The 22,340-nt window shown below is 45.4% G+C and overlaps 1 protein-coding gene across 5 annotated transcripts in view; it reads right to left on the bottom strand.

Annotated features, from left to right (window-relative positions):
* Window positions 1-22,340, bottom strand: part of GOLGA1 (golgin A1) — a 56,205-nt gene that overhangs the window by 4,769 nt on the left and 29,096 nt on the right. For 3 of the 5 annotated variants that reach the window (XM_082467755.1, XM_082467754.1, XM_082467758.1), the window contains 9 exons: window positions 19,945-20,040; window positions 18,917-19,066; window positions 18,260-18,355; window positions 5,518-5,607; window positions 4,598-4,700; window positions 4,336-4,496; window positions 3,810-3,956; window positions 787-846; window positions 53-223 (listed from right to left, as the gene is read on the bottom strand). In XM_082467755.1, coding sequence (XP_082323881.1) covers window positions 53-223; window positions 787-846; window positions 3,810-3,956; window positions 4,336-4,496; window positions 4,598-4,700; window positions 5,518-5,607; window positions 18,260-18,355; window positions 18,917-19,066; window positions 19,945-20,040 — 1,074 coding nt within the window. The other 2 variants (XM_082467757.1, XM_082467756.1) reach the window with 2 other exon arrangements.

Below are 22,340 nucleotides of genomic sequence, written 5' to 3'. Positions count from 1 at the left end.
CAGGCCCTGGGGTGGAACTCAGTACCCAAAGGGCAACTCAAAAGCCCTTTACCTCAGATTCGCGACAGGACATGAATTTTAAAACCACATGTTTGAGGTACTCGAAGTTGATCTCGCGGGCATCAGTCAGGTCAGCGTTATTTGTGACAGAAGGGGCCATGTTCGGCATTTCAGGCCCAGGCTTCTCCCGGACTTCAAAAAGCTCGTTATCGGGTCTGATTTTCTGAAAAACCAATGGAAAGATATTACATTGAACCCTTCAGGACAGGTCTGAAAATCACAGGGGAGATTCACTTGGCCCTGGCTGTGATCACCTGCAGTTCTCTGCCACACCCTGCACAGAGTAGGGCGAAAAGGGCCCCATCTGGGAAGGAAGCACCAGCACCTGAAGAAGGTAGGGTGCTGGCTGAGAGGAGGGAGAGAGGTATGTGGGGAAGTTCAGGCATTTCCTTTACCCGTGTCAGGACTCGTCTCCTGGGGCAGTGAGCACCCAGCCAGGGCAGAGGCGCCGCTCTCCCACGTCTGGGCCTGGCCTCTGCCATTCACACACAGCCACACGTCACCTCACTGACCTCTCAGACAGCACACAGGCTCAGAGAAAGAGGGCTCGTGCCGGGGGTCACAGAGCCACTTTCCAGAAGGACGTTCAAGGTGGCAGGGCCACTGTCCCACCAGCCTGACTTCCCAGAGACCTCTTGCAGTCCCCTGGGGGGAGGGGAGTGTCATCAGGCAGGAGGAGCACAGAGGCAGGAGGGCATGGGCAGTGGGGACAAGGGGGACACTCACCAGTTCCTTCTGCAGAGTCTTCTTGAGTTCCAGCATCCTCTGCTGCATCTGCTTTATGGTCTGAGGCAAAGCCCCACCCCCACAAAAGGCCATTCATTAAATGCACGTTTCAGCATCTTTAGAGTGCAAAGGACCACAGAGCAGACAGACAACCCCTTGGGTCCCCATACACCTGCCAGAAGCCCCTGCTTCATCTCCTGAGGAGCTTGAGCTGCCACACCTGCCGCCTCGGCCTCTCCCTCACGTGCTGCTGCTGGGCACAGCCCTGCTCTCCAGGCCCCGCCGCTGCCGCAGTGCTGTCCCACCCCTCCCCGCCTGGGGCCTTAGGACTGCTTCTGGCGCTCGCCTCCACAGGCGGCGTAGCTAGAAATGCCTCTGCACAGTATATTCTGCCCTTCAGAATGACGTTTATGTGCCATCATCCCCAAGTAGGATACTTGGGCCAAAATTTAGGATTCTCATCATCACCACTGATCTCCTGAAATACCATAATGATTTTTAACGCTTATTTTGAACAGTATTAAAGATCGTGTTTTTTCGGCACAACCCACCAACAATGGGTTTTATGTCTTTTATTTCTTTATTTTCCTTATTTATTTTTAGTGAGCTTAATTAGTATTATGGGCCTTAAATATAATTTATTACACATTCCATTAACCACCAGAAAGGCTGAACTGTTTTCCCAATGAAAAAATTTAATGTGTAATCGACATTACAGGGAAAACATTTTCAATAAAAATGTCTCCGAAATCTCACAACTTATCAAATGAGTTTCTACTGTGGACCTCTAGTCCACACCACCATTCTTGCACTGAGCAGCTAGAATTCTGAATAGTAGTTTTCATTTATCAGAGTTTCCACAGCTTTATAGTTTTGCTAATTACAACTTTTAATGTGACAGTAACTCTAGGGGATGCCCCATGTCTTCTTGTGTAGCTGAGTTGCCTTTTTTTTGGCCACACTGCATGGCTTGCGGGATCTGAGTTCCCCGACCAGGGACTGAACCCGAGGCCATGGCAGAGCAAGCGCCAAGTCCTAACCACTGGACCGCCAGGGAACTCCCTGAGCTTCCATTTTCAAACAAAGCTGTAATAAGCTTTGTTGTCTCAAGAGCGGTATGGCCACGGCCCCCTGGGGACGAGAGGGCTGGGAAAGCGCCTCCAGCTCCTGTCACACTGCCTGCAACACCCCACTGACAAAATGGTAACGTTTCGTTCCAATTTGTATTCTCTGCTTGACCGTGAGGCTGGGCATTCCCCCAAAAGTACATTTGCTAGTTTATGTTACTTGATTTTCTAAGGTTTTGACTCATTCATTAATTTATCCAATGAATACTGAGTCTCTACACCAGCCTTGGGGCTGCAGAAACAGCAGGGAAAAAAAAAAAAGAAAAAATGTCTGCCCTCAGGAGTGAACAGTGTCAATAAGCAAATATACAGTGTATCAGAAGGTATTAAGAGGCCTGGAGAAAAAAGAGCAAGGTGAGGGGACCGGGAGTTCTGTTGGTGAGGGCTGGCAGGGTAGCAGGAAGGCCTCACTGACAAAATGACACCATAAAGGAAGTGAGGGTAATTGGCAGAAGGATCTTCCAGACAGAAGGCTCAGCAAGTGCAAAGGCCCTGAGGCGGGAGGATGCTTGATATTCACAGAAAGGCAAGGCCACTGTGGCTGAGAGGGAATGCTGGGGGAGAGCAGAGGGTGCGGGGAAGGGGGCAGTAAGGAGCCAGACCACATAGGCTTTGTGGGCCACTGCAAGGACTTTGGCTTTTACGGGGACAGAGAGTCATCAGAGGGCCGGAACAGACAAGTGACAGGGAAACCAATTAGAAGCCCAACACCATCCTCTAGGGAAGATAGGATGGTCACCTGGTCTCCGGTGGTAGCAGTGGCAGGGATGAGAGGCAGCTCATTCCGCGTACAGTTTGAAGGGAGAGCCAAATGGATTCCCTAATGATTTGGATGTTGGTTGTGAAAGAAACAAAGGGGCCAAGGATGACTCCAAGGTTTTTGCCATTTACTGAGATAGGAAAGATGGCAGTAGATGCTAGAGAGCGTGGTCAGTCTGAAGTCTGGTTCTGGATGTTTTAAATTTCAGGGGCCTTTCAGACACTGACATAGAGAAATAGGGTAGATACAGGAGTCTAGAGTTCACAGGAGCCGTCTGGATTTGAGGTATGGATGTGGTGCCAGCAGCACACAGGATGGGGGAGATCGCCAAGGATGTGAGTGCGATTTGGAGAAGCTGTCCAAGGGCTGGACCCAGGGACACACAGTGTGCACTCTTCTATATTTTATATTTCATGATAAGAGATTAAGAGCCCGTGTGTGTGTGTGTGTGAGTGAAAGGGGGAGACGGGCGGGGGTGAGGGGAGAGAAAGAATGACCACCTTTCTCCTTTGTTAAAGAGCAATCACACAATTTGGGGGCGGAATTTCAGGCCAGAGCACTGACTAGCCAGCACATTTAACTTCACAGTACATTTTAAAAACGAGGCTCAAACGAGACCCTGCATTTACAGGTGCAGAGGCCAGGCGGGGTTGGTGGAATCATGACATTTATTAAGCCTCTATCAAATACCAGAAAATTTACAGGAAGCTAACAAACAGTTTCATTTCATCCCCCAACCTCCCCCCCACAAAACCACTGAAAGGCAGGTATCACCGCTCTCATTTCACAGCTGTAGAAAAAAGTGCAGAGGTAAGGTGACTGGTCATAGGACCTAGCTGGCGATGGCAGAGGGGGCTGGGGACACTGAGACCTGCCACTGTTCCAGCTCTAATACTCCGGATACCATCTCCGGTGGGGGGTCGGGGAGGAGACTGCGTGATTGTGGAAGGAAGAGGGCCGTGCAGGAGGTAAGCAGAAGAGGAGAACCAGGAAGAAGCCCTTGTGGTGGAAGAGGTAACACCTCCCCCAAGAGGGGCCCAGGGGCATCAGCACGACTCTTGAAGAACGGACTGGATGGTTTTAGGCACAAGGACAGGGAAAGGGACATAAATAGCTGAGGTAAAGAGCATCCTCACCTTATTTTTCTCTAGAAGTTGCTGCTCCAAGTCCTGCTTTTCCTTCTGTAGCTGCCCTAGATCCATGGCGGTCCCCATCTCACCATTTGGTATCCCCTCTGCAGCTGGAAGCTGGTACGTGGGGTCCTGCCCGGCCCTCGAGGTCACCTACAGGGTGGTGGCAGCACAGGACATGGTCAAGCGAAGCCACAGATCCCTAGGGAAGGGGGCCAGACTCGTTCCAAAGGTGACGACTGATGTGCTCCACCAGGCAGCTGGCCAGGAACCAGACTTAAACTATGGCGACCCCGTCACAGAGCCTGCTGGGGGGACAATTAACTTTCCATGCAAGGAGCCTGCTGGGAAGGAAGGGCTTCAGCACCTGAACGCTGACAGGTGTCGTCACATCAGATGGGCTCCTCAACACGCACAACCCCTCGCGGTGAGGCGCACCCCCCCCCCCGTTGAAGAGGAAGCGGAGGCACAGGGAGGTGGCTGCCCAGCGCCGCCTCCACCAGCCCCAGGCGGCGGCTCAGGCGGGACTTACGTGAGGCTCGCTGACCGAGAGCACGGCGCCCTGCTCCTGGCCCCGCAGCCTCAGCAGGTCCTCCCGCGCGGCGGCCGCCTCCGACTCCTCGGCCCTCAGGCCCCTCAGGGCCTCCAGCTCACTCTGCAGCTGGCGCATCTGCAGCAGGGCAGAGTCGTGACCTAGGCCGGGCAGAGAGGGGTGAGCGCCGTGACTGGGCCACCTCCGGGCAGGGGTCCGGGTGAGAACAGGTGAAGAGGCCCAGCCTCGGCACACTCCTCACCTTTCTTCAGCTGGAGAATCTCCTGCTCTTTCTGGAGAATCACTTCAGTTTTTTCCTGCAGACTCTGCTCCTTCTCACCTTCTTTGGCGATCAGGTTAGCAGCCTCGGAGAGAAAAACCAACACGAGAGAAGGTTGGTAGCAATAATCCCATCTTCCCTAAAGGAGTCTCCACTTTTCCACTACCCAGGGTCCTCCATGAATCCCTCCCTGAAGGCCACAGCCTAGAACATTCCCCAAGCTAACCTCTGCTCCTATAAACATGCACAGATCAGTTCTCCTCGGCAGGGGCCCTGCACAGGGGCAATCACCCTCACTGCCCCTCTGGCCTGTAGTGGGCCTACCAGAGACATGGCCATTCTGCCCAGCCTTCCTACAAGCTGTCAAAACCGTAACTTCCACATCCTGAGGGCCTGTGACGTGCCCAGCATTTGATACACATGACCTCATTATCATATTCTTGAAGGTGTGATTATCATAGGGTCTTTTCAGAGGCAACTCAGACAGATCTGTTAAGAACCGAACAAAGACCTAGAGCCAGTTACCTAGATCTGGGGCCTGACTCTTGGGTCTGTCCTCAGAGGAAGGCTTTTCCCACCCTTGCTGCTGAGAGCTCAACTGTACGTGGTCTCTGGGGCCTGCAGCCGGTGGTGGCCCACCTCACAGAATTAGAGCCCAGTAGTACCTGGTTATGGACTTTTCCCCAGGTGATGTTTATCACATTAACTATCGAAATTTTAAAAGGCCATCCTATGGGGTGAAGGTTTCCTTCTAACATCTTTCTCCCACCTTCCTAGAGACGTCAGGGCAATCAAGCAGCTGACGACACTCCTGAGACCTGTGTCCACCCTCTGCCCTGGACAGACCGGGAGGTAGGCTGGTCCTGCCTGGGACTGAGGTGGAGGCATCACAGGGGGCCTACCTGTTGCTGGAACTCTTCCCTTTGCTTCCGCACCTCCTCCAGGGCTTGAGCCATTGCCACACTCACAATTTCTCTTTGGCTCCATTCTTCCTACAATCCAGAAAATGGGTAGGAGATTGAGTCCAGAACCTCAGTTCACCTTTTTTTAGCTGCACACTTCACATGACGCCCACAGAGGGAGGGCCGTCTTGCAGGGCCAGACGAACGTGTTTCCTGCTTCCCAAGGTTCCCAGGCTACTCTTTCACTGCACTGCCTTCTGTTTGCCTCTGAGAACTATTCCTGTGGACAACCTACCAACCTCTGGGAACAGGCACACAGTGGAAGGTCGGTCATCCCATAAACACACCAGCTAGTACTCAGGCCAAAGGCTAGGGGACCTAGACTCAAAGAGGTGGTCTAATGAAATCAACACAGAACAAGAAGACTCAGGCTGATGTGAATGGAGTAGCAGACTGGAGCAATCTGGTTACAGAAATGATAATAAGCAATTACTGAATTTTAATACAGGAAATGTCACAAATTCATCAAAATCATCCATATTACAGGAGAGAAAACTGAGGCTCTTGAGAGGTTAAATAATTGCCTGAGGTCCTAGAGCTAGTAGGTGGCATGGCCACGTTTTAAGCCAGAGTCTGAGCTGAGCCAAGCCTTTGGCTGCTACACTCTACCACCCAGTCTTTTCTACCACAAGCAGGGCTGCCCCACCGCGTCCCCCCACCAGAGCACAGGGACTGCCTCCTGACAAACACGTCAGTCCTCTTCCCTGAGGCTGACGCCGGGCTTGCTGATCAACCCCCAGATGAATAATATGACTTCTCAGGTGCCTGCACACTGGTCAGGGACGTCTGCTGTTTATGTCTACCCAGAATCACCCCTTTTGGCGGGGATGTAAGAGCCTCATCACTGCTATTCCCCACTTCCACCCCAAAATTCTACATGCTTCTGGTAGGGCTACCAATAATGATGTCCCCATTCTGTGGCTACGAGAATAAGCATGTGATTCGGGCCTGGCCAATCACAGTAACTCATCCCCTTGGCCAACGTGATTTGCCCAAAGGATGGCTCTGTCACCCAAGATGAACCAATCAAATCCCTTTTTATATCAGAATCCTTTTTTATATGGTGAAGCTGAGAGGGAGATGCCCTCTTTCCCCTGGGGTTGCTAAGTTGGAATGATACCAGCTTGGAGCTGCTGAGGTGATGTCCTCCCAACCTCTAGGACACAGTCTACATCATCGAGAAAAGCAAAGATGAGTGGGGTGACTGACAGGGCAAGAGATAGCATGACGCAGGCAGAGAAGAGATCTGAGGCCCCAGGTTGCAGTCGGACAAGTCTTTCTGGTTCAGTGAACTACTCAACTCCTCCTACGATATCTCCTTTTCCACTTACACCAGTCCAGGTGGGTTAATGGATGGAGACGTCAGCCTCATGGCCAGTGCCATTCTGGCTCCTACTGGGGAGCTGTCAGAATTGACCTTCCGTGAGTCCACCTCTAGTAGACAAGGAAAATTGGTGCAGGAACTCAAGAGGCTGACAGTGGGACCTTGAACTACCCCAGACAATCCCCTTCATCGGGAGAAGCTCTGTTGGTACAGGAGAAGGAGCAAGAGATTTCAGGCTGAGTGGAGTTATGAAACCCTGGCCCTGCAAGCCCAGGTGGGGCGGGTGACAGGAATGTCGTGCCTCCACAGGAGCCTTTTCTGGGGAAGTTTAGAAGAGACGCTATGACTGCTGATGTCTTAAGAGGACAGGAGGCAGGCTGTGAGCGAGAAGGCAGGAAGCATGCCAGGAACTGTACTTGGTACTTTTCATCCATGGTCATGCTTGATCCCCAGGGTAATCCTCTTGAGGTCAAGGGTTATCACATCTTCAGTTTGAAAAAAGGAAACTGGATTCCCTCAAGAATCAGCTAGTGAGGGGCCAGGGTGACACCCAGAACTGAGTCTACGTGGTTCTAGAGTCTCAGCTATTGCCACAGAGCCACACACGATCCAGGATTTGAGACTGACCAGCATAGCTCAGGTTCACTGCAGAAGCCAGCAGGCTACCCACGAGCACAGCCCTCTGCACCTGGGAATGATTTTCCCAGAGGGCTGTTTTGAAAACTATGGATCCAAACAAACAAACAAACAAAAAGTGTGCACCTAAAAATAGTGCTTCAAAATACCAGAAGCAAAGACTGACAGAACTAAAGGGAGAAAGAGACAAATCCATGATCATAGCTGAAGATCTAGCACCCCTCTCAGTAAGTGATGGAACAAATATACCAAAAAAGAAAAAAAAAAAAAAATAGAAGACCTACAGAAGATTTGAACAATATATTAACGAACTTGATCTAATTAGCATTTATAGAATGCTCTCCCTACTAGCAGAATATATATTCTTTTCAAGTGCACCGAAATATTTACCAAGATAGGCTGGGTCTATAAACAAGTCTAAACAAACCTGTACTATAGGCTGAGTCATAAAACAAGTCTAAATAAATATCAAAGAACTGAAATCATTTAGAATATTATCTGACCATAATGGTATTAAACTAGAAATCCAAGATATTGAGAAAATTCGCTCAAACGTTTGAAAATTAACCACACTTCTAAATAGCCTGTGTGTGCTGGTTTTTAAGTTACTGCCTCAGCCCACACCCACCCTTTCATATTCTGCTTTGTGATGCTGTGCCTGGTGATCTGCAAACCCTATTTCTCCCGGTCGGGCTCCATATTCATATACATACTCATCTCTGCCAACAGGGGGAGCTCCAGGGAGACTGGAAGGCAGGAGGAGGGAGAAAGACTTGCTCCTTTCCGTCAGCTTCCAGTTTCTGTGAGCAATGATGCTTGGCCCTGGCAGCTGCAATTTCTTCCCAAAGCAGCAGCTGCATCTACTCTGCAGTCTTCCCGACACTTGCAGCTGAATTCTTTCACTGCCCTATCCCCCAACAAACACACCAGCACCAACTGTACAGAGCCCCCTCCTCACAGGTCTGAGTTTCAAATCTGTGGGGCTCCTCTTCTTAATTCCTAAATAATTCCAACATCTTCACTTTGCTCCCTTAGTCCTAGGGTTGGAAGCTGTGTCCTGCAGTTGCTACCTTCATGGTATCTTTTAACTGTTTCAGTGCTGGATTAAAAACTTTACATTAGAACACAAATTCTCATTCAAATAACTGGGGTAGTTCCTCTCTCCTGACTGGACCGTGAATCACATGCTGTGGGGCAGATTTTCTGTTTCTTCTTGTGCACATACTTGCAATAATCACTGCCCTCCATTCTTCCCTCTACATCTTCCGTACTTCCATCTAGAATTTTCCTTCACCTGAAAGATGCTCTTTAGTACTTCCTTTAGTGCAAGTCTGTTAGTGCCTAATTCTTTGTGTTTTATTGGTTTTCTTTAGTGCTACTACAATGCTGTGTCTGGGTATGGATTTTAAAATTTATCCTGTTTGGATTTGTAAGAATTCTTATACCTGTACCTGTGACTTGAGAGCTTTCATCATTTTGAAAAATTCTCAGCCATTATCTCTTTAATGATTGCTTCTGTCTTATTTTTTCATTTCCTCTGGGCTTCTACTGACACATGATAAAACATCTCACAGTACCCTGTATGTCTTATTATCATCTCTTTTCTGCATTTTATTCTGCCCTTTCTTCCATTTCACTACTTCTCTCTTTAATTCTAATCTGCTGTTAAGCTCATTCACTGTTTTTTAAACAGCTTTACTGAAGTATAATTGGCGAATAATAAACTGCACATATTTAAAGTATGCAACTGATGAATTATGCTGAAACCATCACCAAAATAAAAACAGTGAAAATATCCATTACCCCAAAAAAGTTTCCTCATGCCCTTTTGTAATCTGCATTTTTACTTTCAGCTACTGCATTTTTCAGTTTTGGAATTCTAATTTGATTCCTTTTCTTTTTTTTTTTTAAATTTATTTATTTTATTTATTTTTGGCTGCATTGGGTCTTCGCTGATGCATGCAGGCTTTCTCTAGTTGTGGCAAGCGGGGGCTACTCTTCGTTGCAGTGTGCGGGCTTCTCATTGTGGTGGCTTCTCTTGTTGCAGAGCATGGGCTCTAGGCACGCAGGATTCAGCAGTTGTGGCACGTGGGCTCAGCAGTTGTGGCACGTGTGCTCAGCAGTTGTGGCACATGGGCTTCAGTAGTTGTGGCTTGTGGGCTCTAGAGCACAGGCTCAGTAGCTGTGGTGCATGGGCTTAGTTGCTCCTCGGCATGTGGGATCTTCCCGGATCAGGGATCGAACCCGTGTCCCCTACATTGGCAGGTGGATTCTTAACCACTGCGCCACCAGGGAAACCCTAATTAGATTCCTTTTCAAACTACTGTCTTCTATTATAATTTCCAAATCTCTGCTGAAATGTTCAATTTTGTCTTTTATATCCTTAAATGGAGTACGCATGGTAATATCTGAGCCTCCTAAAAGGTCTTCCTGCTTCTGTACTTGCCTCCTTTACAGAATAGTCTCCACATACAGCCAGAGTAATCCTTTTACTACAAAACTTCTCACGTCACTCCTCTGCTTAAAACCTCCAACTGCTTCCCCAATGACCTTCTATCATCCACCGCTCTCCCCCAGCCCACTGAGTGGCAGCTACAGCGGCCTTTGTGCTGTTCTCTGAACAAACCAAGCTTTTTTCTGCCTGAGGGTGTTTCTCTTTGCTATTTCTTCTGTCTGGAATATTCCTTCCCCAAACAACCGCATTGCTGTCCCCTTCTCGTTATTCAGAACTTTTGCTCAAATCTCAGTGACACCCTCCCTCGCCGCCATATATATATATATATTTAATTTTTAAATTTAATTTAATTTTTTTATACAGCAGGTCCTTATTAGTCATCAATTTTATACACATCAGTGTATACAGGTCAATCCCAATCACTCAATTCATCACAGCACCCCCCCACAACCGCGGCTTTCCCCCCTTGGTGTCCATACGCTTGTTCTCTACATCTGTGTCTCTATTTCTGCCCTGCAAACCAGTTCATCTGTACCATTTTTCTAGGTTCCACATACATGCGTTAATATACGATATTTGTTTTTCTCTTTCTGACTTACTTCACTCTGTATGACAGTCTCTAGATCCATCCACGTCTCAACAAGTGACCCAATTTCGTTTCTTTTTATGGCTGCGTAATATTCCATTGTATATATGTACCACATCTTCTTTATCCATTTGTCTGTCGATGGGCATTTAGGTTGCTTCCATGACCTGGCTATTGTAAATACTGCTGCAATGAACATTGGGGTGCATGTGTCTTTTTTTTTTTTTTTTTTTTAAGATTTTTTATTGATTGATTGATTGATTGCTATGTTGGGTCTTCGTTTCTGTGCTAGGGCTTTCTCCGGTTGCGGCAAGTGGGGGCCACTCTTCATCGCCGTGCGTGGGCCTCTATCGTGGCCTCTCTTGTTGCGGAGCACAGGCTCCAGACGCGCAGGCTCGGCAATTGTGGCTCACGGGCCCAGTTGCTCCGCGGCATGTGGGACCCTCCCAGACCAGGGCTCGAACCCGTGTCCCCTGCATTAGCAGGCAGATTCTCAACCACTGCGCCACCAGGGAAGCCCGCATGTGTCTTTTTGAATTGTGGTTTTCTCTAGGTATATGCCCAGTAGTGGGATTGCTGGATCATATGGTAATTCTATTTTTAGTTTTTTAAGGATCCTCCATACTGTTCTCCACAGTGCTTGTATCAATTTACATTCCCACCAACAGTGCAAGAGGGTTCCCTTTTCTCCACACCCTCTCCAGCATTTGTTGTTTGTAGATTTTCTGATGAAGCCCATTCTAACTGGTGTGAGGTAATACCTCACTATAGTTTTGATTTGCATTTCTCTAATAATTAGTGATGTTGAGCAGCTTTTCATGTGCTTCTTGGCCATCTGTATGTCTTCTTTGGAGAAATGTCTATTTAGGTCTTCTGCCCAGTTTTGGATTGGGGTGTTTGTTTTTTTTTTAAATTGAGCTGCATGAGCTGTTTATATATCTTGGAGATTAATCCTTTGTCCGTTGATTCGTTTGCAAATATTTTGTCCCATTCTGAGGGTTGTCTTTTCATCTTGTTTATGGTCTCCTTTGCTGTGCAAAAGCTTTTAAGTTTCATTAGGTCCCATCTGTTTATTATTGTTCTTATTTCCATTACTCTAGGAGGTGGATCAAAAAAGATCTTTCTGTGATTTATGTCAAAGAGTGTTCTTCCTATGTTTTCCTCTAAGAGTTTTATAGTGTCCGGTCTTACATTTAGGTCTCTAATCCATTTGGAGTTTATTTTTCTGTATGGTGTTAGGGAGTGTTCTTATTTCATTCTTTTACATGTAGCTGTCCAGTTTTCCCAGCACCACTTGTAGAAGAGATGGTCTTTTCTCCATTGTATATCCTTGCCTCCTTTGTCATAGATTAGTTGACCATAGGTGAGTGGGTTTACCTCTGGGCTTTCTATCTTGTTCATTGATCTATGTTTCTGTTTTTGTGCCAGTTCCATATTGTCTTGATTACTGTAGCTTTGTAGTATAGTCTGAAGTCAGGGAGTCTGATTCCTCCAGCTCCATTTTTTTCCCTCAAGACTGCTTTGGCTATTCGGGGTCTTTTGTGCCTCCATACAAATTTTAAGATTTTTTTGTTCTAGTTCCGTAAAAAATGCCATTGGTAATTTGATAGGGATTGCATTGAATCTGTAGATTGCTTTGGGTAGTATAGTCATTTTCACAATATTGATTCTTCCAATCCAAGAGCATGGTATATCTCTCCATCTGTTGGTATCATCTTTAATTTCTTTCATCAGTGTCTTATAGTTTTCTGCATACAGGTCTTTTGTCCCCCTAGGTAGGTTTATTCCTAGGTATTTTATTCTTTTTGTTGCAATGGTAAATGGGAGTGTTTCCTTACTTTCTCTTTCAGATTTTTCATCATTAGTGTATAGGAATGCAAGAGATTTCTGTGCATTAATTTTGTATCCTGCAACTTTACCAAATTCATTGATTAGCTCTAGTAGTTTTCTGGTGGCATCTTTAGGATTCTCTATGTATAGTATCATGTCATCTGCAAACAGTGACAGTTTTACTTCTTCTTTTCCAATTTGGATTCCTTTTATTTCTTTTTCTTCTCTGATTGCCGTGGCTAGGACTTCCAAAACTATGTTGAATAATAGTGGTGAGAGTGGACAGCCTTGTCTTGTTCCTGATCTTAGAGGAAATGCTTTCAGTTTTTCACCATTGAAAATGATGTTTGCTGTGGGTTTGTCGTATATGGCCTTTATTATGTTGAGGTAGGTTCCCTCTATGCCCACTTCCTGGAGAGTTTTTATCATAAATGGGTGTTGAATTTTGTCAAAAGCTTTTTCTGCATCTATTGAGATGATCATATGGTTTTTATTCTTCAATTTGTTAATATGGTGTATCACATTGATTGATTTGCGTATACTGAAGAATCCTTGCATCCCTGGGATAAATCCCACTTGATCATGGTGTATGATCCTTTTAATGTGTTGTTGGATTCTGTTTGCTAGTATTTTGTTGAGGATTTTTGCATGTATATTCATCAGTGATATTGGTCTGTAATTTTCTTGTTTTGTAGTATCTTTGTCTGGTTCTGGTATCAGGGTGATGGTGGCCTCATAGAATGAGTTTGGGAGTGTTCTTTCCTCTGCAATTTTTTGGAAGAGTTTGAGAAGGATGGGTGTTAGCTCTTCTCTAAATGTTTGATAGAATTCACCTGTGAAGCCATCTGGTCCTGGACTTTTGTTTGTTGGAAGATTTTAAATCACAGTTTCAATTTCATTACTTGTGATTGGTCTGTTCATATTTTCTGTTTCTTCCTGGTTCAGTCCTGGAAGGTTGTACCTTCCTAAGAATTTGTCCATTTCTTCCAGGTTGTCCATTTTATTGGCATAGAGTTGCTGGTAGTAGTCTCTTAGGATGCTTTGTATTTCTGCAGTGCCTGTTGTAAATTCTCCTTTTTCATTTCTAATTTTATTGATTTGAGTCCTCTCCCTCTTTTTCTTGATGAGTCTTGCTAATGGTTTATCAATTTTGTTTATCTTCTCAAAGAACCAGCTTTTAGTTTTATTGATCTTTGCTATTGTTTTCTTTGTTTCTATTTCATTTATTTCTGCTCTGATCTTGATGATTTCTTTCCTTCTGCTAACTTTGGGTTTTGTTTGTTCTTCTTTCTCTAGTTCCTTTAGGTGTAAGGTTAGATTGTTTATTTGAGATTTTTCTTGTTTCTTGAGGTAGGCTTGTATAGCTATAAACTTCCCTCTTAGAACTGCTTTTGCTGCATCCCATAGGTTTTGGATTGTCGTGTTTTCATTGTCATTTGTCTCTAGGTATTTTTTGATGTCCTCTTTGATTTCTTCAGTGGTCTCTTGGTTATTTAGTAACGTATTGTTTAGCCTCCATGTGTTTGTGTTTTTTACGTTTTTTCCCCTGTAATTCATTTTTACTCTCATAGCGTTGTGGTCAGAAAAGATGCTTGATATGATTTTAATTTTCTTAAATTTACTGAGGCTTGATTTGTGACCCAAGATGTGATCTATCCTGGAGAATGTTCTGTGTGCACTTTGGAAGAAAGTGTAATCTGCTGTCTTAGGATGGAATGTCCTATAAATAGCAATTAAATCTGGTCTGTTGTGTCATTTAAAGCTTCTGTTTCCTTATTTATTTTCATTTTGGATGATCTGTCCATTGGTGTAAGTGAGGTGTTAAAGTCCCCCACTATTACTGTGTTACTGTCGATTTCCTCTTTTACAGCTGTTAGCAGTTGCCTTATGTATTGAGGTGCTCCTATGTTGGGTGCATATATATTTATAATTGTTATATCTTCTTCTTGGATTGATCCCTTGATCATTAGGTAGTGTCCTTCCTTGTCTCTTGTAACATTCTTTATTTTAAAATCTATTTTATCTGATATGAGTATTGCTACTCCAGCTTTCTTTTGATTTCCATTTGCATGGAATATCTTTTTCCATCCCCTCACTTTCAGTCTGTATGTGTCCCTAGGTCTGAAGTGGGTCTCCTGTAGACAGCATATAGATGGGTCTTGTTTTTGTATCCATTCAGCAAGCCTGTGTCTTTTGGTTGGAGCATTTAATCCATTCATGTTTCAGGTAATTATTGATATGTATGTTCCTATGACCATTTTCTTAATTGTTTTGGGTTTGTTTTTGTAGGTCCTTTTCTTCTCTTGTGTTTCCCACTTAGAGAAGTTCCTTTAGCATTTGTTGTAGAGCTGGTTAGGTGGTGCTGAATTCTCTTAGCTTTTGCTTGTCTGTAAAGCTTTCTTTTTAAAATTAATTAATTAATTAATTAATTTTTTGCTGTGTTGGGTCCTCGTTTCTGCGCGAGGGCTTTCTCCAGTTGCAGCAAGCGGAGGCCACTCTTCATCGCGGTGCGCAGGCCTCTCACTGTCGCGGCCTCTTGTTGCGGAGAACGGCTCCAGACGCACAGGCTCAGTAGTTGTGGCTCACGGGCCCAACTGCTCCGCAGCATGTGGGATCCTCCCAGACCAGGGCTCGAACCCGTGTCCCCTGCATCGGCAGGCAGATTCTCAACCACCGTGCCACCAGGGAAGCCCTGTAAAGCTTTTGATTTCTCCATCGAATCTGAATGAGATCCTTGCCGGGTAATCTCCGTTGTAGGTTCTTCCCTTTCATCACTTTAAGTATATCATGTCACTCCCTTCTGGCTTGTAGAGTTTCTGCTGAGAAATCAGCTGTTAACCTTATGGGAGTTCCCTTGTATGTTATTTGTCGTTTTTCCCTTGCTGGTTTCAATAATTTTTCTTTGTCTTTAATTTTTGCCAATTTGATTACTGTGTGTCTCGGTGTGTTTCTCCTTGGGTTTACCCTGTACGGACTCGCTGCACTTCCTGGACTTGGGTGGTTATTTCCTTTCCCATGTTAGGGAAGTTTTCGACTATAATCTCTTCATATATTTTCTCTGGTCCCTTCTCTCTCTCTTCTCCTTCTGGGACCCCTATAATGCGAATGTGTTTGCGTTTAATGTTGTCCCAGAGGTCTCTTAGGCTGTCTTCATTTCTTTTCATTCTTTTTTCTTTAGTCTGTTCTGCAGCAGTGAATTCCACCATTCTGTCTTCCAGGTCACTTATCCGTTCTTCTGCCTCAGTTATTCTGCTATTGATTCCTTCTAGTGTAGTTTTCATTTCAGTTATTGTATTGCTTATCTCTGTTTGTTCTTTAATTCTTCTAGATCTTTGTTAAACATTTCTTGCATCTTCTAGATCTTTGCCTCCACTGTTTTTCTGAGGTCCTGGATCATCTTCACTATAATTATTCTGAATTCTTTTTCTGGAAGGTTGCCTATCTCCACTTCATTTAGTTGTTTTTCTGGGGTTTTATCTTGTTCCTTCATCTGGTACATAGCCCTCTGCCTTTTCATCTTGTCTTTCTGTGAATGTGGTTTTTGTTCCACAGGCTGCAGGACTGTAGTTCTTCTTGTTTCTGCTGTCTGCCCTCTGGTGGATGAGGCTATCTAAGAGGCTTCTGCAGGTTTCCTGATGGGAGGGACTGGTGGTGGGCAGAGCTCAGTAAAACTTTAATCCGCTTGACTGCTGATGGGTGGGGCTGGGTTCCCTCCCTGTTAGTTGTTTGGCCTGAGGCAACCCAACACTGGAGCCTACCCGGCTCTTTGGTGGGGCTAATGGTGGACTCTGGGAGGGCTCATGCCAAGGAGTACTTCCCAGAACTTCTGCTGCCAGTGTTCTTGTCCCCACGGTGAGCCACAGCCACCCCCTGCCTCTGCAGGAGGCCCTCCAACAGTAGCAGGTAGGCCTGGTTCAGTCTCCCCTGGGGTCACTGCTCCTTCCCCTGGGTCCGATGTGCACACTACTTTGTGTGTGCCCTCCAAGAGTGGAGTCTCTGTTTCCCCCAGTCCTGTCGAAGTCCTGCAATCAAATCCCACTAGGCTTCAAAGTCTGATTCTCTAGGAATTCCTCCTCTCGTTGCCTGACCCCCAGGTTGGGAAGCCTGACGTGGGGCTCAGAACCTTCACTCCAGTGGGTGGACTTCTGTGGTATAAGTGTTCTCCAGTCTGTGAGTCACCCACCCAGCAGTTATGGGATTTGATTTTATTGTGATTGCGCCCCTCCTACTGTCTCATTGTGGCTTCTCCTTTGTCTTTGAATGTGGGGTATCTTTTTTGGTGAGTTCCAGTGTCTTCCTGTCAATGATTGTCCAGCAGCTACTTGTGATTCTGGTGTTCTCACAAGAGGGAGTGAGAGCATGTCCTTCTACTCCACCATCCTGGTTCCCGTACTCGCCTCCATATTTAAAAGAGCCCTTTCCTCCCTCCTCTCTGTCCTTTACTGTGCTTTATTGTCTTCATAGCATTTATAACTATTTATCAAGTGTTTACTGTCTCGATGAATGGATAAAGAAGATGTGGTAAATATACAATGGAATATTACTCAGCCATAAAAAGGAACAAAATTGGATCATTTGTAGAGACGTGGAGGATCTAGAGACTGTCATACAGAGTGAAGTAAGTCAGAAAGAGAAAAACAAATATCGTATGTTAACGCATATGTGTGGAACCTAGAAAAATGGTACAGATGAACCAGTTTGCAGGGCAGAAGTAGAGACACAGATGTAGAGAACAAACGTATGGACACCAAGGGGGGAAAGTGGCAAGGTGGGGGTGGTGGTGTGATGAATTGGGAGACTGGGATTGACATGTATACACTGATGTGTATAAAACTGATGACTAATAAGAACATGCTGTATAAAAAATAAATAAAATAAAATTCAAAAAAAAATATTTACTGTCTCTAGTTACAAGCTCCACAGGTTGGGGGAGGGGGAAAGATTTTGTCTGTTTTGCTCATTGTCACATCCCAGCACCTACAATGGGGCCTACAGGTACTCAAATGTTTGTTGAAGGAATGCATGAAGAAATATTTGACTCCAAAGTCCATGCTTTCCATGATATGGCACTACTGCACCAGCACCTACATAGCTTAGCAGAGACTACTGTTAGCTGACTCAGTGCAGGCCTCAGCTATGCATGTTCTCTGAGAAGATCTCTGCCAAAGGATCCATAAGATCTTTGTGTCATGACCACAGCTGGGCAAGTCCTGCAAAGATCCATCATCTAAGGGCTGCTATGAAAGGGGACAGGGGAGCCTGGAGGCCTATAAGAAAGTGGCAGACTCCTTCCCCTGAATCCAGTTATGTCCCGGGAATGAAGGTGGCAGCATCTGATCAAAGCACCAAGTTCTCAGAAGGGAACAGGAAACAATAAAGCAGGTTGTTTTTTCTTCATTTCTGTACCTGCTCCCTGATACAAACAAACAAATAACACCCTCGTGATGTTTTAAGGCCTTGCTTTACTGGCCTCACTGGAAATCAGTGACAGTGGTGCCTTGACAGCATTACTGTCAGGCAGCTGTTGACAAGGACAGAGAGGAAGGGCTGGGCCTCTGTGGTGGAGTGAAAAGTCAGAGCAGCACCACCTCTAACTATGGAACCTGGACAAATTACTTACACTCAGAATCTTGACGACATTAAGTGCAAAATGAGCACAACTCTCCCTATGTCCTTGATCACTGAGAGGACTTAACGAGGTGACAATTTGTTGCAAACGCCTAGCAGAACTTTGAACAAATGCTAGTTCCATTCCTTCTCTACTCTAAGTACAGAACGTTCACTTGGCCACTCCAAATACACGCATGAAAGACATGATACTTTTGTGAAACTGATTCAGTTAGATAAATACCTTCAGCTTCTTTAATTCAAGCTGGTGATGTTGTAAAGAATGTTCACATTCATTCTTACTTTCTTTAAGGCCTGCATTTTCTTGCTCCAGCTCTCTCTGCAAATTGAGAAAAGTATGTATAAAAGAAAAGGTCTTTACCATATTTCCCCGGAGCACAGTCCTATCTCTTTGACATGGAACCTTTAAAAATGCCCCCCTTCCTTTTGTTGCCACTGGAGGGGTGGGAGATGAGAATGGGGATTGGAGTCAGGAAGGGAGAGTCACCTGACACACTCCTCACAAGAAGAACTAAGGCACTTGATTCTGAAGCCTATGGAACAAGGAGGGGGACCAGGGAAGGGAGAGGCCATTAAGGATGAACAGTATACATTTTAGAAAGGCAGCGGGAAGCAGCTGATGGGACTGGTCAGGAAGCACCAGGAAGTCCATGTGCAGCCCAAGGAAAAAGAAAACCCATTTGTTCAGGGTTTTTATAAAAAGCAGCCTTTTAACAACCAGTCTCATGAGCAGGTGTTTTGTTGAAAGATAAAAACTGTTCCAAAAAGTGGTTCCCTACTTCAGAGGAGGGCTGGTCTTCTTCCCATCAAACAACTTGGCAGCCTAGCCACAGGTGAACGTGGTGCTCCCGTGCCCGGCCCCTCTCCTTTCCTCACTCACCACCTTCCGCTCCGCGGCCGCATGGTCGGCCGCCCGAGCTCTCTCCAGGGCAGAGAGCTGGGCCTCCAGCGTGTGGATCTGCTCTGTGCACTGCTGCTCCAGAGCGAGGACCTGCTGCTGCGCACAGCTGCTCTCCTTGTTTGCGGAGGCCTGAGGGGGTAGCAGAGGACAGTTATTCGTGGTGACAACGGGGGCTTTATTCTGTCCCTCAGTGACCCAAAGATGAGTGTCCAATAGAAACAACTCTCTTTCCTGACCTCCAGCCTGGGTGCCACCGAGGTCCCCTGGCCTGCTCAGGAGCTGGAATCTGGGATTGGTCTTGGTGCTTGGGGGACAGCTCTGGGCACCAGCCAGTCCTAAGACACAGCCCTCCTTCACTCTACTCAGCGCTGCCCTCTATGGCTGAGGCTTTTCCCTGGGGAGGCACATAACACAGTGACGAAGAACAAGGGCTTTGACCTAGGAAGCATGTGGGTTCAGCCATTTACTAGGTGGGAGACCTTGGGCTAGTGATCTGGTCGCCTTTCTGAGCCTGCTTCCTCTGGAGAAAAAGGATAACAGTACAGGCTCTTAGGTCTGTTGCAAGGACTAAATGAAAATACATGCAGAGTACTTAGCAGACACGGCAAACAGGCAACAAATGCCGTTTTTATTTCTCTAGTTTCAAGCTCAATACCTGACCTGGCGCTGTGACTACCGGCCAAGCCCTTGCCATCTTCTCCCCAGAGCCTGGAGCTGTTCTCCACAGCCCTGGCTGCAAGGTGAGGTTTGACCGCCAGTGGAGACACCACCTCTAACAGTCCCAGAACTAGGCTGGGCCGTCTAGCCCGTCACTATCCCTCTGGGTAACTCAGACCCTCTAGCAGGTCCCGACTCCCTCTACCTGCGCTGCCTATTTGCCCACAACTGTATCTAAGGTCAGGTCCAGATACCATTCCAGAATTTGGGAGTGAGTTTGTGGACCTACAAAGGAATAAAGGGAAAAAGCATCAAGGGCCTAGAACACAGCAGTCACAATACCCACTTACAAGCTCCTGAATCTGAGCTTCCTGAGCTGTCACAACATCACTGCTCTGTTTTAGCTTCTCCTCAGATGCCTGCAGGCTCTGCTCTAGTTCTTTCACCTGAGGGGGGAAAGAGAAGCACCCTTTCGTTCAAAAGAAGCTGAGTAGCAACAAAATGGCTTTTAAAATCAAATCTATTTAAATCATAAAACAGGTTCATTAAAGAAAAATTTTTACTTACAAAAAAAGAAAGATGCTCATAAGCCTACCATTATAAAACACTATCATTTTAATATAGTTTCTTACAGGCTATTTTTATGACTTTTCTTTCTTTCTTTTATTTCAACTTCGTATACAATTCTAGTAAAACTTTGTATTTTTCCTCCTTGTTCAAATTTCCTTCTGTTTCCATGCAGTCTTCAGACCTTAGATTATTTCCTTAAAAGAATGTTTCATCATTTCCTGAACCTCTGCCCACTGTTTTCCATTTTGCACATAAAATAATGCAGCAGTTGACATCTTCATGCAAAAATTGTTGATCTGGTTTGAATCACTTGATTAGGACAGATTCCCAGAAGTGGGATTACTGCTCATGATACAAACTTGGGTTTCCCTCATCCCACAATTACTGATCCAGTCTGACTGTGCGCTTGGCACTGCACTAGGACACGAGGCCAGCACAGTGGACAGGATGACACACTGCCTAGCACTGAGCTACACATGGCTCTTCAATATGGCCTTTTCATCTGACTCAAGCTAACTTTGCCAATTTCTCTTTTAAAGTCTTCTTGTTTGCTGAATAAGGTTTGCCCTGGGGAACTTTATTATTAAAACATAAGCTCATGGAAGGTTGCAGCTTTGTCAAGGAGAGGTAGGTACCAAACGAGAAAAAGAGTATTTTTAGGTCTCATGGTTCCTCATGTATGTTCATATGTAAGTTTTAACTGAAACAACCCCATGAGAACAGTGTGAGTACTTCCACAGAGAAGAATAGTAATGTTACTTGCTCATGATCACAAATTTTATTAGTGGTAGGGCCACGACTGAAACCTAGCTTTTATTTATTTATTTTTTAAATAGGTCTTTATTGGAGTATACTTGCTTCACAATACTGTGTTAGTTTCTGTTGTACACCAAAGTGGATCAGCCATATGCATACACATGTCCCCATATCCCCTCCCTCTTGAGCCTCCCTCCCATCCTCCCTATCCCAGCCCTCTAGGTCACCGCAAAGCACCCAGTTGATCTCCCTGTGCTATGGCTGCTGCTTCCCACTAGCTAACTGCTTTATATTCCGTAGTGTATATTTGTCGATGCTACTCTCACTTTGCCCCATCTTCCCCCTCCCACCCCATGTCCTCAAGTCCATTCCCTATGTTTACATCTTTATTCCTGCCCTGCAACGAGGTTCATCAGTACCTTTTTTTTTTTAGATTCCATATATATGCGTTAGCATACGGCATTTGTTTTTCTCTTTCTGACTTACTTCACTCTGTATGACAGACTCTAGGTCCATCCACCTCACTACAAATAACTCAATTTCGTTTCTTTTTATGGCTAATATTCCATTGTATATATGTGCCATGTCTTCTTTATCCATTCATCTGTCGATGGACATTTAGGTTGGTTCCATGTCCTGGCTATTGTAAATAGTGCTGCAATGAACACTGTGGTACAAGTCTCTTTTTGAATTACAGTTTTCTCAGGGTATATGCCTAGTAGTGGGATTGCTGGGTCATATGGTAGTTCTATTTTTAGTTTTTTAAGGAACCTCCATACTGTTCTCCATAGTGGCTGTATCAATTTATATTCCCACCAACAGTGCAGGAGGGTTCCCTTTTCTCCACACCCTCTCCAGCATTTACTGTTTCTAGATTTTTTGATAATGGCCACTCTGACCAGCATGAGGTGATACCTCATTGTAGTTTTGATTTGCATTTCTCTAATAATTAGTGATGTTGAGCATCTTTTCATAGGCCTCTTGGCCATCTGTGTGTCTTCCTTGGTGAAATGTCTATTTAGGTCTTCTGCCCATTTTTTAATTGGATTGTTTGTTTTTTTGATATTGAGCTCCACGAGCTGTTTGTATATTTTGGAGATTAATCTTTTGTCTGTTGTTTCATTTGCAAATATTTTCTCCCATTCTGAGGGTTGTCTTTTTGTCTTGTTTATGGTGAAATCTAGCTTTTTGAACTCCTGGGTTCAGTAAATATCTATGCAAGTCCCAGTTTGCAGGCAGAACTCAAGAAAGATTCAGATCCTCAAAAGGTTATGCACAGAGTTACTATATGACCCAGCAACTCTAATCCTAGGAATATACCCAAGAGAAATAAAAGTATAAGCCCACACAAAAACCTTGTTCATACATTAATGTTCGCTGTAGCATTATTCACAACTACCACAAGGTGGAAACAACCCAA

This window comes from Balaenoptera physalus (assembly GCF_965194825.1).
Source record: "Balaenoptera physalus genome assembly, chromosome: 7".
Lineage (NCBI taxonomy): Eukaryota > Metazoa > Chordata > Mammalia > Artiodactyla > Balaenopteridae > Balaenoptera > Balaenoptera physalus.
The sequence above is the reverse complement of the archived record's forward strand: the minus strand, read 5'-3'. Positions and strand labels throughout refer to the sequence as shown.